Below are 19,077 nucleotides of genomic sequence, written 5' to 3' on the forward strand. Positions count from 1 at the left end.
TGAAACTAATACATATAATTTTTTTCCCGCATGATAGTGACCCGTAAGTCTCAGTCTTAAGAATCTTTAATTGCATCAAGTCTTCCTCATCTTGCCCTCCAAAAAGGAAAGTTTTAAGAAACGGTTTATGTCATTTGGTACATACATGAATCTCCAAAAAGATTTGTCAAAACGATGTGCAAGTAGAGATACAGGGAATAGCACACATAAGAGCACACTTGGAATAGCTGCAGATTTATGGAAGAAACAGTGATTTACCTTTATATCATGAAGCGTTACCAGTAGCGGATCTAAGAGGGTGCCCCTTTAATCTTTTAAACAAAAGTAATGAAAAGAAAAGAAAATGCAGGGGGTGCTTGCACCCCCCTTAATTTTGATTGTAGTGGCACCAGAAAATTGCACTGAAGCCTTTTTTTTTTTTTTTTTTTTTGCTTGTCAGCTGACCAAACCCAGAAAAGGTACCACAATTTTTTTTGTGCCCCCCCCCCCCCCATAGAATTCCTGGATCCACCCCAGATGATTCAGAACATCACACTGTATTCTGCAAGGAAAATGGTCTATATTGTTCATACAAGTCACATACACCTGAGATTCTTTTTTTGAACAACAGGAAGAAATACTTGGGGTACAACTCACATCAGTCACAGTCACATAATACATGTGAGCCATTGCAAAACTCAATCCCCGGGACTCAAACCCCAGAACCCAATCCCCAGAACTCAAACCGTAGACCTTCAAATTGAAAACACAGTGCTCAATTCACTACACCACTGCATTCTTTAAACCTGCACTTCCACTCCAGTCATCCTATCATATCATGCCATATGCACATACAGTCAAACCTGCCTTTGTGGCCACCTGTCTATAAAGGTCACCTGCCGTATACTGCCACCACAAGAATTCCCTCTGAGAGAAAAGCCATGTTAAAGACTCTGTCTATAGTGGCTACCTGTCAATAGAGCCACCTTTTTCATCTCCCCTGGGTGACAGCTACACACAGGTTTACCTACAAGTATCATCTTGTATAAGATGTCAGATAATTCCAGAATGACAGCATGACCAGCAATATATCAGAACATGAATTTGTCTCTAAACCCTGAGCTACAGTATACACGTACCAGATTTTGATCTAAATTCATTCATTTACTCACTTTACTTCGATCTGAATTCAGTTATTTACAATGTACTTGCCCTACAGTACTTAAGATGGTTAAGTGAATTTACACTGACATATTTGAGTTCTTTCACAAGCAATGGAGAAAAAGTTCGGGGGCCCGTTTCATGAAACTTGTTATTAATAACAAGTTACGACAGTTGTTATAGGCTACTTAAATCCTTGCATCAGATTGGCTGAGAGCAAATTTGTCATAGACATGTGGCAGCTGTAATTGATAACAAGTTTTATGAAACAGGAGGCCAACATTTCTGACAGCCTGAATACCTCAAACACGTACTAATGCTACCTGAAGGGCAGAGGCATAATGATTATTACAAATTACTCACTTTGTGCTTTGACTTCACATAGTTCAATCATTCAAAGAAGACAGGACATACTATATATATATTCTTGTTTCACCATAAATGGAGGAACACTAAAATAAATGTATTTGTATGTGCATATGACCCGTCATCACAACAGCCTAATAAATTGGTAGAACTTTGATTTCCTGAATTTGGAAGGTTTCTTTTCCCTCATGTTGTGAAACCTGGCCTATTTCACTGCCACAAATCCACCTTGGAAATGATATAAAAGTCAGCCATTAGATGATCAAATTTATAATTAAAAACAAATCAAAATCATGAGCTTTAAAGTTTGAATGCAGTCAGGTATGCAGGTAATATTAGGCATTCAAACACAATCATGGTTTTGTTCAAAACCTCAACGCAACATGCTTCGGAAAACAAAAACAAAAAAGTTTTGTAATTCAAAACATTCCAAGACTTAAAATTCAGACAGGAAACTATTTTATGTCAATTTTAATGTTGGCAACTTTCCCAAGGTGTTATGATGATGGGTCATGTATGCCTATATCAACCAACCAACCAACCAACCAAAGCATAGCAAGACCAAAAACCACACCAACAAACAAAAAAAGAAAAAGGAAACCATATTCTGATATGGGGGAGGGGGAAATATTTTCTGAGCCTGTCTGAAAAAAAAAAAAAAAAATCATATTTTGTTACTCTGGAAGAACAACAAGAAAAAAAAAATACTGAATATGGTACATCATACTAGTTGGCAGCTCTGCCTATTAATACTTATTCTTCAGTACACTGTATTGCAAAAAGGTCGTATCTCACCATTTAGATGTGACAGATAACCCTGAGCTGCAATGGTAGGTGTAACTTCATATCGATCAATACACCATAGTCACACTTATCCCCTCAACTGGATATAGTTTGATAGAAAAATAGAGTATTCATCATAATTATCTCTTAAAATGCATTGATTAGGTACACCCAAATATGAGACTTAGCTGTCATCACAAGCCCTTGTTGTAGTAAATGTACTGCAATGATTCCCCATACTTCTCTCGTATCACCTTCTGCAGATCTGGCTCCAGTTTTGAAACTGCGAGAGAGCTGATGGAAGGGAGAGAGAGGAAAAGAAAGAAGGAAAATATAATTCAGTGTAGGACAAACTTATTTGAACAGCTTTCTAAGACAGAGACAGCAGATCAAAATAGATATCAAGTATCATATAAACGTTGATTACTGGTCAATGATTGGATGAACACCATACATGATCTCTCCTTCCTATAAGAGCACTAATTCATCTGTATTAAAAGAAAAGTCACTGCAGTGAAAGCATGTGACAAAGTTTATTTTCCTGAGCACTTCAGTAGAGTCTTATTACCCTTGCTGCTGTGAAATACCTCCACTATAGGCATCGTTCATAGGGTGCAGTTCGTGCTCTTACGAAAAGGGGAATTTATCCCAAATACACATGTGGATTCAATGAATGCAGAAATATGAGTAGAACACATACATGTAAGTAGTTTGAGGGAAATCTGACAATCTGTTTAAATGTGAATTTCCAAAGTTTTGGCAAAGTCATAAGGGGTCACAAAGGCTATGAAAATTTGTGATGTCTTAGTACCGGAATGATATGAAGAAAATGTAAAGAGAATTCCACACACTTCCATTTTCCTAGCATAACAAAATAGCACTGATTATAGACCTCCTTCAAAAAGCACGGAGTAATATTGTCCTTCAAACATGTCATTGATGAGTTGATGGAATGTGTACTTATCATTAAAAATCACATTTATGGAATTCTCTATAATCTTCTTTTTATATTGTTCCACTCTTGTGACATCACAAACTTTCCCAGCCTTCTTATCCAGCAATGATGGTACATGAATTTAATCACAACTTTTAAAATTCATAACTTCTGTCTAGATTGTCTGATTTTCCTCAAATTTAAGTATACTGGCATGTTCTGCTACCACATATTCTGTATTCACTAACTTCACAGATATATGTATGTTTGGGGTAAATTTCTAGCGTTCATCAGGGTGACAAGACATTTGCTCCTGCGACAATCGCTCTGGTCTCATTTCCTCCAGGGAATTGGGGTTACATTAGGGTTAGGGCTGTGATAGGGTTTTAGGTTTGGCTTTCACAGGAGCAATTGTCACACAAGCAAATGTCATGGAATCATTCATCAAACAAGATATTTCTTACCTCTTCTGAGGGAATAGTGCACAGGCACATGGCGTCATGAAGACAAGGCTGTGGAGACAAGAAATAAACAAGTCACATTTTGAGGACACCAATTCAAGATCTCTACGTTCTTTGCAACATTTCTACAATCAAGAGTAAGGAATGGTAATGTCTGATGGTAGGTATATCTTTTGAAATATTAAATGTGAAAAACAAGTAACAAGTATATTTTGGGGCAGGCATACTGTTACAGTTATTCAAAGCAGCTGCATGGGTGGAAATATGATTATCTGATGTCTTCATCATATTTTGGAAACATCTGAATTACTTAAAAGCTTAAGTGCCATCAATTAATTGTGAAAATATAACACAAAGAAATGTATCTCTCTGTGTATAAAAGATTTAAGTATTGTCCATTCAATGATAATCATGAAAACATGTGGTATTCTCTTCTTCTTCTTTTTTTTTTTCATTTTACCCTGTATATGAAACACTGCTGTAGAGTATGAAATTCATTTCAAGTACTTTGTATTGAATGAATATTAAACAATCAATTAATCTCCACTTGCTCAAAGTCATTGGTAGAGACAAACATTGAAATAACCATAGACAACTGAAGAATAAGCTGATGTAAAGCATTAGAATGTGAATTGCACAGTGTAGCAACTGATTGGACATATTGTGGTACATTCCCCCCTCCCCCTCCCTTTGCACTTACAAGCATCCAACCGCGAGGACTTGGAAGGGAGCATGGAGGGCCGGTACCCTGTTGAACCACGGGTACTTGATAAGACGCTCCATGACAACTGGAAGTAAACCTATGAGAAAAAGTGACAAACTTCTCAGGAGATGCAGCTTGCAATGCATAATGTGATATGAATTCTGAAGAACATGAATGATGCCAGAGACTTAAAAACTGACTCCTTCTTAGCGGAGGATGTTGTAGTGAAAAGGGTGTTCTGTTTCCAAACTAGCGTAATGAAATGAGTTTAGAGCACTGGAGTTGGTGTCTCTGGTACGTCTGGTTAGGACGTAGGGGGGTGTGTGGTGACCCCGCGGCCCTAAGAGTTTCGGTGGGGGGTCACGGGTGGTTATATTCTCCCTCTCACTGTGGTTTTGTAGTGTATTGCACGCTAAAGTCTTGTATATACACTGTATGAATTGGCCATTGGTGCGGCAAGTGCTGTAACTGTTGTGCATCATGTCAGGCGTCGGGCCCTGATGGGTCGCCGGATGGCCAAGTATGGTAATAAAGTTTCTCCTTTGCATGCACTTCAATTGTCATCTTGGTGAATTATTGATGCTGTCTCGGCGTGATGATGCGATGTGATGTGATCATTGTGAGTCTGAGTGAGGTGTCCGCGAACATACCCATAAAAGATCCCACACAGTAACTGGAGAAATCCAGTTTCATTACACTAGCAAAACAATGCAATTATTATTTCACTATAATAATAATAATAATAATAATAATAATAATAATAATAATAATAATAATAATAATAGTGGCTACTTGTATAGCGCACAGGTCCACTTTTCAGTGCTCATGGCGCTTCAAAAATGAAAAAATATCATATATTTACATGCATATACATATTCAAACATTTCAACAAAGAAAAAAATGGTAAACAAAAGCAAATATATACCAAATAAAGAATACAACATATATCAATTAAAAATACAATATTAATCCAATATTAATGACATACAGCAATTACAATCCTCAGTATGAAAGGAACAGATAAGTTTTAAGTTTGGATTTGAATGACTCTGTAGATGACAGTTCCCTTAACTGAAGAGGTAACTGATTCCACAATTTTGGTGTGGAATCACAAACAGCAAAACACTTGTGCTACTCATGTGCTACCATGCATCACAAAACCATCAAAAAGTCGCCAGATATAGATTTTTTTTAAAGCTAAGAACAGATTCTGACAGATCAGACTCTATGCTTTAAAATGGTGTATAACTCAATATAAATGGACTTTCCTAACCAATCTATATAATAGAAAGAGAGTACAGATTCTGGAAAAGTGTGTACTGAGAAAAGAGGCTTTCAAGGTTAGGTTCTATTCAAGTGCTTTATCTGACCATGCTATGCTCTGTGCAATGAATGGGACAAAAACAGCGTGTAAAATTCTGTAGCAATCACAATGAAGTGGTTATCAAATTAAAATGACACTTTTCATACCCATTAAAGTACATTCTATTCATGACTGATACCAACTTTCAATGCAGTAGCACAAACTTATTAAAAGTTATCAGAGTTGAAAGTGAAGAGTGTGTAATTTTTTTTTTTTCAAGAAATGAAAAAGGGACTCTGAGAAATACATATTAATCATACTATTCTACAAGAAAAAAAAAGTGTTCTAGAAAAACACAATTTCCCTTTTGTTTCATGGATCAAAATCTAAGAATTACGTAGAAGAATTACTTTTTCAGAAAACATATTACAAACTGAGGATTGACTGGGTTGACCCATTTCAGTTATTTTGAGTCCTCATATAAAATCACGGCATGCGATTTTTTTTTTCTGTTGGTTTTGTGATACACGGTCAAATATCCAAGTGAACTTAAAATAGCAATTCCACATCACATTTAAGTTGACTTCATTACCTAGACTAAAATCTGACATACAGAAGCATAGAAGTTTCATCAAACTAGGATTTCAGATAAGAAAGTTAAGGAAATCTGTCAAATTTCACACATTTTTATCAAATACCCATACAAGCAATTCCAGAGAGGTGATGACATCATCATGTTGCTATAAGACAGCTGTCTCCTTCGTTGGTACACAAATATTACATCAAAATTAATTGCGACCTCTTTCCCCTTAAGGTCATTGTCTCAAGAATAGTACAACACCACATTAATTTGACACATACTTACATTACATACTCTCTTTATCATTGATTTCATACTTCCAGAATTGGAAATTTTGTGTGAATACACTATCAGTTTTGCAAAAGCCTATACTATACAAATGCCATTACTTTATTATATTTGCATAATTTCTAAAATTTTCTCTGTTCTCTTTGATTTACTTCATCATTCTCATCAAAGTCAATTTGGACAAGGAGTACAGCACCCAGTTTCTGATTAGAATTGACAAACATTAGCTTCCAGACTAAACAGCAACTTTATGCAAGGATGAGGCAGTGCCTTTATCTCACTCCTGACCTAGTGTTATTTTCTGCATGGCAGAGGGACTCATAGATACCCAAATACACTACACATGAAGGAAATGCCCCATTTCATGCTACACTCTGTAGAGGGCAAACTGCACAGTACAATCTATGCTTGAATTGTTACTACAGATGCTGGCAAATTATTTTTTCTTCTCAAATTTTTTAAACCCCCTTCATGCGATAAGATGAATGTGTAGCTTCATGTTGAACACACACTTATTTAATGCCAGGTTGTTTTTTGTTTGTTTTTTTCCTACAGTTGTATCTAAATGCCCACTTTACAATTTAATATTTAATTAGTTTGTTGTAAGAAATTATTTCTGTTATTTTGTACATGCATACAGTTTATAAGCTATATTAATTATGGTTTAAATTTTAGTAATCTAGGACCATCTCTCATCATATTACGATAGCAACATCAGGCCCAAAAGACCAAATAAAAAAGAAAAAAAAATGTGTTTTGTTTGTTATTTGATAATGCAAACATGGGCTTTTCTGATGGCTGTGTTTATGTTATGATTCAAGCTATTGTTTGAATGCATTTGCTAAACTTCAAGTTGTGCACGGCTAAAAGTTTATACAATTTCATGTAGAGCCGTGCGTGTTTAATTGTTTGTGAAAACCATAAAGCCAACCTGATTACCTTACATTTCCACTGTATCATATGACACTAAATGTTTTGATACCCTCCGCACAATTCTATGCTGCACATTTTTTTTACTATTCATCATGTATGCTACAGTGTGAGTGTTTATTGAAGCTCATGTGTCAACCTGCAAAAAACAAAGAAACAAACAATTCCTTCCTTTTTTAACAGACAATGAAGCTGAATTCAAATTAAGTGATCCGAATACTGTGACAATCTATAGTGACAGGAAATTACCCAGAAATGGCCCTACCAGGACTTCCCAGTGAACACCTACTTTAACAAGTACCTCCAGTGGATAGAACAAATACTATCACAGAAAACACACTTCAAATTCACACTGTCACAACCTGTAACAATGTGTGCAGATATGTGTACCTCTGCATTTTACACTGTATGCTCACAGGACCAAATTCATAAAGCTAATTCAAATCCACTCCATAGACTAAAATGAGCATAAATTGGCATATCTTGCACACACTTGTGCCAGTGTGCATTTAGTATTGGATGTCTGCTGGCATACACAATGAAAAAAATTATGAAAAAATGAAAAACATTTGATAAACTATGGACTTACGACTAGATGTCAACTAATTTTGAGAATTCCAGCCACAAAGATCCAAATTTCCTTAGCACTGCTTCTGAAAATCGAAACACTAACAGAACAACATGCTGCAATAAGTTAAAAAACAAACAAACAAACAAAACATCCTGTATTTGGTTAAGGATTTTGATGTGAATGGAAATTGAACAGAAAATGTTGATACATAAACCAAAATAAACATATGAAACTTACACATCCCAGGGGCTGCCATGAATATTCTTGAGAAGACTACTTTTGAGATTCCATTCACTGCAGCTTTCTGCTCAATGAAAGAATGAGAACAAAAGACAAATAGAAGGTATAATAGAATATTTCAACCTCAAAACCAATAGTAGATGTGTATAAATAAATATCATTTCATAATCAGGAAGTCAGTAAATAGAGGACAGTGTAAACTTCAAATGTATGATTACAGCTATTCCCTTTGCATATCAGGGCTTTCTATCCAAAAAAGACTTGAAACTTGCATGATTAACATAACATTAAACAATCACTACACAAATGGCCTCACACATTGTGTACTTGAAAAAATGTTTGTAACCATGGTAATTCATCACTCAATACCAATACTACCATGAGCAATGTGGCATCAGCCAAGCCATCTTTTTCATTTTGATTTAATGGCACTGTCTTTGGGAATATAACAAAATATTATCATGGTTTGCTTTTCCCCAACAATGTTTGGGTAAAAAAGAGTAGAGAGGAGTAATGGAAGATGAAATGCAAACAGTCATTGTGAAAACTCAATCTAGTACAATCAAAAGACGAAACTGATAAAGGACGATGCTGGTTAAAAAAAAAAAAAAAAAAAAAAAAAATTAAATCATGTTATGCTGCGAAGCACAATATCACAAGAGTTTCACTGAAACTGACACAGGAAGTATGAAAAGCATGGCTTGGAAGTACAAACAAAGTAGGGAGCACAGATGGTTACACATTAAAATCCTTGCTTTAAGACTAATTGGGCTGACCTTTGACCTTCCGACCTCATTGCCATTGTCATCATAGATGACGATGCCATTCATCAGCTCCTGTTGTCTCATCATGGGAATGTTGACACAGTTTGCTGCCGCCACTGCCGCAAATGGGACATACCTGGCTATCAATGGTGGAGCTGTCTGGAAGGACAGAGTCACACATTTCAAAAGCCATCATACTCGTTGTTCAACATAATACATTCAGCAAATTCTTTTTCAGACACTGTTGTCTTCAAATACTGTATAAGCTGCTATTTTTGCGAGGGTTTAATTTTTGCTGCATATACAAGAATCACAGTTGGACTGCAAATTTAATAACACGCAAAAATGTCACCATGAGCTCAGGTAATATTTCGCCTATGAAGGCCCCTGTTTCAATTCGCAAAAAAAACATCTCCCGAAAATGTCTGTGACCTCCTCATTCGCGAAAATATCAATACGCGAAAATAACAGCATACACAGTACACGGTCAAAGACTTTATATGGATATTTTTTCAAACAATAAAATTCCCCTCATCAAGTGGGTTTCCAACTAGGTAACAAATGTGTTAAATGCAACTGTTACATTCATTTATATACTTGTCTATCAAGCTGTTAGTCAATGCCCTTCCCCTGTATTCTCACACCATTTTGAATGCTAATATCACAGTCTTTTGCTAGCAGTTCATTTTTTTGCATATATGAATCCCATTCTTCCAACATCATAAAACATTTCCTGCAAAATTTTCTGTATCTGGTAAGGATAGTAAGTTTTCTGCATATTTCACCCATTCAAATTTGGTCTATGTTTTGCTAAAATTTCAACAACATGCATTTTGTTGACAGTCACACTTGATACAACATCCCTCAACTGATTTTGACAACATAGATGCAGCAAACATGAAAATCAATTTCAACTCAGTCTTAACCGCATCACTGAAAAAAAAAAAAAATTGATAAATCTATGAATACAAAGGTTAACATTAGAGGGGTCATATTGACCACTCTTACACCCTCTGACAAAGATGTCCCCCCCCCCCAAAAAAAAAAAAAAAAAAAGCAAGAACGTGAATATGCTGATATCAGCAATATCATTAATCAACTCTGAATGGACAGGAACTTACAGATTACAACACACAACTTACTTTTGTTAGTGCATTCAGTCCCAGTGCAGTTATCAATGCGCTGGTTGTGGCTGTAATATATGCGGTTCCTATTTGTCTGGTATGAAGGAAGCACAGAGTAAGAACAGCATTTCTAAACATACATGTAATACTAAAGACTACTTTGGAATAATACTTGGAATGCAAACAGGCCATCTTCATATTTTACAAAAATGTTATCAAGTTGAGGTTCCAGCTGTTGGTTTATAAACTGCACTATTCTTTGACTATCAATTTTTCATTATGTCGCAAGAAATGTACACACTAGTAGTTATGTACATGTATCAAGGCTGTATGCATGGTTGTTTTAATGTGTATGTACACAGGGTGACCAGATTAATGGAGAACATTCTATATGATATAGATATAGTACATACAGGCTGACCAGATCAGTGGAGAGTTTTCTACGTGGTATAAAATGTAGCTACAGGACATGTATGCATGTGACAGGAAATACATTATAGCTCACTCAATCTAGAATGATTTAACCCATTCCAGAATATTCTGGGAAGTGCTTACATATTTGGCTGAGTGAGGCACTGCCCCTGTAACCCAATGTGATTGGTAGTTAATTTTGGGCAATGATGTTATGCACATAGTTAGGCAGTGAGTCATCCAGGATTCCTGGAATTTGGACTTGCTAGTATGTTCAGGTATGTGGCCCCAGGTTGGAGAAAATTACAGAATGTACTAGAAAGGGGTGAATGGATAGCATATAAGCCGGAGAAATTCTGAGGTAGGCAGAGTACCCAACACCTCTGCTCTGAGAGTTACGTCACTTCTGGCTCTGAAGCGACTTGTTATAGTCAGTCCTGTGTTACCTGCTGACCTGCTATACAAACTGTGTTTGTGGAGATAAGGCCTTGGAGACATTTTGCCTGCAGAGAATTAATTTGCCTACATTGGAGATAGACTCCATGTTTTAGTGTCAACGGACATTGTTACGGCAAAGCTGTGACGGGCTGGATTCCTTGCTGGACATTATAAAGTGAATCAGCATTCAACGCATCAACTGGACGTGGTCGTCATAACGTTTGGATTTTGCACGTTTCGCTGTGGACATATATCGTGGACTTTACCCCGGATTTATAACGTGGATTATTGCAACCAGCGTCTCTGGATTTACGTCGGAGGAATCATTCATCGGTGCGTCGCGGATCATTCATTTGTGCATCGAACATCGTATCTGGGCACTACCAGGGAACTGTAGGGACGTTGTTCTTTAAGATTTGGATGCATGTAAGTGATCCATGACCGATTTGTAATTGTTTCTATTGATCATTATTGTACTGATGTGAAAACCGATTACGAGTCTGTACCCACAATATCACTGTTAATAAACCGCCTGAACATTAGTTGATTGTTTCTTTTGTGCGATCATTCTCAGAGTGATTTTGGTCGTAACAATTATTCCACAGATTGTCTGGCAATTTTGTCTAGAATCTGAATGAGATAACAGGAGTATGAAGAGCCAATAATGAGGAATAGTATTCTTGCCTCATCAATGTTCCTGGAGCTCTTTGTATTCTGAATTTAAAGGGAAAATTACTCCTCTGAGAATAGAAATATAAATGAACATTTGCACACAGATGTACAATATATCAGTGAAGCGGCTCTGAAGATTTCCACTAATCAGTTTGAAATAAATCTTGTCTTTCCCTATTTTCTTTCCTTTTTTTTTAAAGACTTAGCATCATAATGAGAGTACTCAAGGTTATTAGTTGTACGAAGAACATTCCCACAGCAGCAGATGAACACAAAGAATCAATTGTGCAAACTACTGTTTGGAAGTTGGTATGCAAGAACACTTTGCAGTGATGCAAGTAGTAGAACCAGTAATTCATACAGATCAAGCACGTAATGATGTTAAAGGGAAGGTAAACCCAAAGAGCAATGTGGATTGAGTGAAAGCAGCAACATTAGTAGAACACATCAGTGAAAGTTTGAGGAAAATCGGACAATCGATGCAAAAGTTAAGAGTTTTTAAAATTTTGGTGTTGGAACCGCTGGATGAAAAGACTACTAGAGGTTATGACGTATGAGTGGACAACAAAAATCCACTTTTCTAGCATTATGAAAGAGCACTTGACTAACCACTTTCAGAAAGCAGGGGGAATAATTGCTACCCTTAACATAATTATGTCAATATCAAGTTGATGACATTTGTAATTTTCATGAAAAATGAATTTTTGTGGAATTTTCTTTATATTTTCTTTATATTGTTGTCCACTCATACTTCATAACCTCTAGTAGTCTCCTCATCTCGGGTTCCAACACCAAAACTTTAAAAAATCATAACTTTTGCATCGACTGTCCGATTTTCCTCAAACTTTCACTGTATGTTCTACTAATGTTGCTGCTTTCACTCAATCCACATTGTTCTTTGGGTTTGCGTTCCCTTTAATGCAAATTACCCACTCACTTTACTGTCATCAGATTGAAATGCTGTGCACACGAAAACTAGATGAGCTATGAATGCATGCAGAGTGGCTGGAGAAGCAGTGAGCTTCTGAGGCTGTTTTAGACATCATTTTCACATTCAGCTCCCTAACAACAGTGAATGATTTGGTCATAGGTACATTGTCATTGGTCTCTGTAGTACTGCAATGAAATCACATGAATGGCCAGACTTGAAGGGTGGCTGCTGTGGATCTGCTCAAAACCCAGCTTTGTATCACTATGACTCAGGCAATCAAATTTTTTGAGCACTGCAAAAATCATCTTATGACCTTTTAGCTCCACATCCCCTCCTCAGCCTTTTCCAAAACTTTGAATAGAATAATTATGGCAAAACTTCGGAAAGGATTTAAACAATTGCTGTACCTCGTTGTGATTGATGAAGCTGCATTCCTGTTTGTGTAATTGACAAGAGCGTTGAAAGACTGGTTGATCCACTGCCAAAACACAACGGCCGGAACGGTCCTGAAAGAGAATGAAACCAATTAGAATTAATTGTTACAATACTGTAAGATGAAGCGATCTCATAATTAATGTTCATAATACACCTTGAGTGGTTTGCATATTATACATGAGAACACATGCCCTGTAGTCTTCATTTTGACTTTTCTTCAGACCTTTCTATTAAAGGGGCTGTACAGTACTGGTTAAGGTGGGGATTCATGTTTTTTACATTCCTAAGTGAGATAATGAGAAACCTCTTATGAAATATGAAAGAGCATGTAATTTTAAGAAGGATTCAACCTTTATTTGATGAAAAATTGGTTTTCAAATGGCTGAGATATTCAAAAAGTGATAATAATAAAAGACTACAGGCCACGCTTTTATTAGGATCTCTTTGTTTCACCTTGTTTTGGGATATCTCAGCCATTTCAAAACCGATTTTCACCAAATAAACTTTTGATACCCCTTTGAATTGCACACTCTTTGACATCTCATAGAGTGGTTTCTGAATATCTTGCAAAACGTTAAAAGCTAAATCCTCACCTCGACCAGAACTGTACACACCCTTTAAAACCAGCTGACTCAAGAAGATACATGCCACACTTATGTAAATACTCAGATGCAAATCTTGCATCACTAGAGTTTGCTGCTGTTACAGCAGGCAGGGGTAGTAATTGTTTTAATCATTTGACTAGCCCCCACCCCCTGCCAGTGGGACAATCATTTCAGCAACCACCCTTTGCTGTCATTTTGTACTTTGTATATTTGTAAGACAATTACTTCTGCTCTACCCTTGCCACTCCAACTGTTAAACAATAAATACTATGTATTGGCACATTCCCTTGCACAAGATACTGGATGCAGTCAGTCTCAATAAATGTCCCAAAGTATCAACACACTGCTCAAGAGTGGGACTGTACTTATCTCTAACCTTCTTCTGCTACATGTATCCAGTCATTTAATAACAAAGTGTACAGTTTGAATGCTGTTATGCAATTGCAGTGATGCAGTAATATAGGCCCTACAGTTTTGAATCTGCATACTTCCAAATTGATTTTTATCATTATATCCATGTCACATGATTTCTTGAGTACTATGCACATCTGAGAGCACCAGATGTCTGTGACATTACAGTACCTGTAGAACTGCAGCATGGCTCCTGTGATGAGCATACCACCCGGTACCTGGAAGGACATCCTGCCAATGATGTTCTGTCTCTCCCCGGAATCGGGGTGGAAGGCGGACATGTAGAGGCGCTGGGCATACCACAGTTGCTCCTCGGTGGTTCCAGGGGGTTCCATACCTAGCCTGGGTGTGATTACAACAAGGGAGCGAACATGGACGAATTACAGTTAAACGCACATTCTCCATATCTACCGAGGAAAAACGAGAATACAAAATCAGGGTGTGATACATTATCACAAGTGACTGTTTTGTTTACTTTTGAACATATTGTTTTGCTTTCTACTTAATTGAACATAATGTTTTTTTTTTCTCCCAAATTTCATGTCTGACAACTTATACGTTGTGTGCTGATACAGTAAATGTATATGCAATAATAGATCTTTTAGTTTCCACAATTCTGATAAAAAAACTAGAAATGTCGCTATGGCGACTGATGCCTCCGCCATAATGCATGATTCTCCCAATAGGCGTATAGTACAATGTCTTCACAATGTGTGATCCATGACAGTTTCACATAACTGGCAAAATATCGAAATGACAGGTTTGTCAGAAATGTTTTAAACTGGGTTTGCTATAATTTTCTAAGAGTGCAGGTACACATATTTGGGGAATTTTGGGGAAGTTTATGCATTGAGTAATTTCCAAGGTACGAAGAAAGAGTGTGATGACGGTACAAAATAGATTTTTTTTTTTTTTTTTTTTTTTTTTTTTGGGGGGGGCATTGAAACCTGGCCTTTGACCCTTAACCTTTGACCTTTGACCTTCTGGCTGGAAATTTCCCGCAGAATCTCCATTAGGTAATACATGTATTAAGTTTTGAAACTAATAATGCAAGCATTGCATATACTAGTATATGAGGGAAATAGTAAAATTTAAAGGGGTTGACCTTGACCTTTGACCCTTGACTATTGACCCATGACCCCTAAATTCCCTAGATAATCCCTGCCAGACAGTACATGCATATGTACCAAGTTCCACAAAGATACATTGAACCATTTGCGAGAAAAGTAATATTGCAACATTTTCACCTAACCTTTGACCTTTTGACCTTTGACCTTATGACATGAAACTCTCTCTGGAGAATCTTTACGCAGTAGTACATGTCCACACCAAGTTTCAAGAAAATACCTTCGGGCATTGCATAGATATGGGGGAAATTGCGACATTTGTAGCATTTGACCTTGACCTTTTGACCTTTGACCTCTTGCCAATGTCACTAAAATCTACTCAACTAATTGTCCCATCATACATCATCCTTGGACCAAGTTTGGTGAAAGCTGCTTCATCCAGTTTTGAGTTATCACGTAAACGGATAAATTTTAGGATTTGACCTTGATCTTTGACCTTTGACCTCTGTCCGATTTCACTGAAAAACTAATCAAGTAATTGTCCCATCATACATCATCCTCCAACAAAGTTTGGTGAAATTTGCTCCATCCAGTCTTGAGTTATTGCGTAAACAGATACAATTTCATGATTTGACCTTGACCTTTGACCTTTGACCTTTAGCCAATTTCACCCAAAATCTAATCAAATAATTGCCCCATCATACTTCATACTTGGACCAAGTTTGGTAAAATTCCAGTAAATATTACTCAAGTTATCGCGTAAACGAAAGCGGACGGACGGACATACGGACGTACGGACAACCCGAAAACATAATGCCTCCGGCACCACTTCGTGGCGGAGGCATAAAAAAAAAATATGTAAGAGCGGTGAGTTAGCTCAGTAGGTAGTGCATCTGCCTCAAAATCTGAAGGACCCTGGTTCGATTCCCAGGTCACACTGAACACTGTTGTCTGTAATCGTACCATCCCCTCTTGGTACTAGTAAGACGTAAAATACTCTGTTCCTCAGATAGGACATAAAATGAAAGTCCCCTGTGTGAGAAAGTTGCAAGTGATGCGCATAAAAGATAAAAGATCCCACTTTTTAATCATCACAAAGAACAGGGTGTTTAACCCAATGAAGTAGCCTGCCTTACATCCAACTGGACCCACTGAAAGACCAGCTACAGTGGACTCCCATTATAACGTAGTCCTCGGGACCCACAGTTTTCTTTCGTTATAAGGAAATTTTGTTATAACCGAACAAATAAACAATAGAAAACATACATTGTAGAGCTGATACTTTTGCGACCTGGAATTTTATTTTGCTGCAAGCGGAATTTTGTTATAACCGTGTTCGTTACAACAGGAGTGCACTGTCATTGTAACTGAATATGGACTATCCAGCCATCTCCTCAGATGGAAATGACACAAATGAACAAACAACTACAAGTCTAACAGTTATCGAGGGTAAGTTCAGTAAGCTTTGTGGAGCTGAGCCATCTTCTCCAGGCTTGACAAAAAACCTGTGTCCTGAATGGGAAACTGTTGTGAAAATAAGGGAATAAATTCTATTACAATCAGATCGAGAGCACCACGAAAAATACCATGTCAACTGATGCTACTCTTAATCATTTTGATCATGACGTTTGTTGTTGCTATTTGCTGAAGAGCTCATGTGCAGATGACATAAAAAAACAAAAATAAAATCACTTATCTGCAGTAATTCCATTGGTGGACTTAGTTTTGGCATCATGCAAAGAAATTTCATAACTTGGTAGCAAGCAAATCAAGCTGTGTATAGACAACTCAAACATTTCATGAGGAAAATTTCAGCCGACACAAATCAAAACAAAAGAGCATTTGTTGTCATTGCTGACTTGATGCTGTTGATATACAATGTAGATGTTGTTGTCATCATCATATTATAAGGTTTAGTCATTTTCTGTACCGGTAGTTTAATTGCATTACTCTGAAAATTATGTGAAACTACTGACTTGTATAGGTGGAGTAAGTCCTTGGCATCGTCAAGCTGCTTGTTGGTGCACAGGGCTAGGCGACAGTCAGTGATACTGAAGAAATGCTTCAAACGTCCCATGAAGGTGCTCTGGTCCCATCGTGGCAGGCTGAGATCCAGACGAGGCTTTGTGGTATCTACAACCGTCGATTCCATGGCGGTGTGATCCTGACTAGTTATTAGATCTAGAGTCTGTAGTATTTTAAAAATGTAAAAATTGGAGTAGTTGAGAAAGAAGAATTAGATACTAGTTCCTAATAGACTGTTAGATGAGGGTTGTTGTGTGTAGGTGATTTATTTGATCGAGGATCCCGACAGGAATAACCGTCATAAGTCACATATTTTCCCACCACAGAATATCTTACTCCAGAATCTACTGCCTACACAGGAAGATTATGGCCAGATTTAGCCCGACCAGACGCTGTGCTATTTTATACAGCGACTGGGCTGTGTATAGTTAGGCCAGATTATGAGATAAATTTTCATGAAGCTTGCAGTGCAGTGACCAGGCCCCAGCGCGCGCTGTAACCAGTAAATCGCTGGTGCGGTTACAACCAAACAAATGAAGCCGTGGCGTTACAATTTGACATAAAGTAAAGGTCAGGTTCTTATCAAACAACAACAAAATCACGCATTCCTGCTTGTGTTGCACTTGGCTGAACTACACTAAAATCTCGACAATCACTAAGATAAGAACTAAGTGTTGAGGTAGGTTGACAGACAGAGTGAACAAGTCCGAGACTGCGAGACGGACAGCGCAAACCCATCGACTCACCAGCCGGCCCGATAGGGGCTTGGCGAGATCAAAGCACCGCTCACAGAATGACCAGCGATATGATGAGTTGCAATACTTTCCCTCGCTGGAGTCAGACTCTCGATACGAATGCCACCTACTCTGCTAGAAATGACACAACAGCTCGAATACATTAAAAAAAAAAAATCAAAGACTTACAGCTCAGAAATTGCCTGTTTTTCTGCAAAATCCACACTGCCCCAGCGCTTGCATATGACGTGTGTCACACCTCCCTGTACACACAGCACGACCACCACGCCACCAGCGCGAAGCGCACTACAGTACGTACGATACACACCATACACAATCAACGTCGACGTTGTGCCCGTTTACAGGTACGCACAACGCACCCAGAGGCGCACGTAGTGCGCCAAGAGGGTGGTCTACTCTCGCGATTTTTGCGTAGTACGCTCATGGGCAGGTTCCGCCGCCATTTTAGGAAGCAAAGAGAGCGATGGCGGGCGTATAGTTACGTGACTATCTGGAGAGGTAGCTGTCTTCCTTTCATATTCTCCTTTTTATGGAGACATACATGGCAAAAGAAGTAACACTTGACCTCATTTCGACATTTAGAAGTATCATTCCCTTCAAAAACGAAACATAAATGAAGAAATTCCCTTTATTATCCAATCTGTATAGTCCCTCAAAATTCGAGCCAACTAATGACGTATTTATAAACATGGTGTTTGATTATGCATGTCAATGAGATTGTTCACAGCTTCAGACCCCCCCCCCCTCTCTCTCTCTCTCTCTCTCTCTCACTCTCTCAACGCCCTATAACAACCAATAGAAATCATTGCAGGTGGTCAACAAAATTATCATTTCACGGTCACAGAAAAGCTGCAGAACACTTATTTCTTCTTATATAGGGTTATCTGTATTTTCTATTTATTTATTTTTTGGTGGGGGTACCGTGGATCGGGTAAAGTAGACCTCTAGATACGGTGAGCTTTTCACTGTGTTGGCACTTTTAACATTTATGAATTGTATGTCTCTGTTTTTGTCCTGATCATATATCATAAACATGAAAATGTTATTCTTGGGTCGCTGTATAGGCCCTAGGATATTTTCAACGACACGCATGTAAAATTTCACATATTTTTGTACATTTTGTTGAAAAAAAAAATGAAA

At 37.6% G+C, this 19,077-nt stretch overlaps 1 protein-coding gene across 1 annotated transcript; it reads right to left on the reverse strand.

The window, feature by feature from the left end:
* Positions 1 to 2,087: 2,087 nt before the first annotated feature.
* On the reverse strand, positions 2,088 to 17,343 carry LOC140241612 (sideroflexin-2-like). Its single transcript, XM_072321348.1, has 9 exons — positions 17,134 to 17,343; positions 14,262 to 14,432; positions 13,047 to 13,145; positions 10,206 to 10,281; positions 9,076 to 9,222; positions 8,297 to 8,363; positions 4,385 to 4,484; positions 3,688 to 3,735; positions 2,088 to 2,583 (listed from the first exon to the last, which is right to left on the reverse strand). Exons 1-9 carry the CDS (start codon positions 17,307 to 17,309, stop codon positions 2,484 to 2,486), a joined length of 984 nt encoding a protein of 327 aa, XP_072177449.1. The 5' UTR covers positions 17,310 to 17,343; the 3' UTR covers positions 2,088 to 2,483.
* Between the last annotated feature and the right edge of the window lie 1,734 nt (positions 17,344 to 19,077).

This window comes from Diadema setosum, chromosome 18 (assembly GCF_964275005.1).
Source record: "Diadema setosum chromosome 18, eeDiaSeto1, whole genome shotgun sequence".
In the NCBI taxonomy this organism is placed as follows: domain Eukaryota; kingdom Metazoa; phylum Echinodermata; class Echinoidea; order Diadematoida; family Diadematidae; genus Diadema; species Diadema setosum.

What these genes read in the sequence shown, in the direction of transcription:
- LOC140241612 (XM_072321348.1), bottom strand. Translation starts at nt 17,309, where the DNA reads ATGGAATCGACGGTTGTAGATACCACAAAGCCTCGTCTGGATCTCAGC. An exon ending in GACTTACTCCACCTATACAA is followed by an intron (nt 14,433 to 17,133) that starts GTCAGTAGTTTC and finishes AATCACACCCAG; the next exon opens with GCTAGGTATGGAACCCCCTG. An exon ending in CATGGCAGCCCCTGGGATGT is followed by an intron (nt 4,485 to 8,296) that starts GTAAGTTTCATA and finishes TTTTTCTCATAG; the next exon opens with GTTTACTTCCAGTTGTCATG.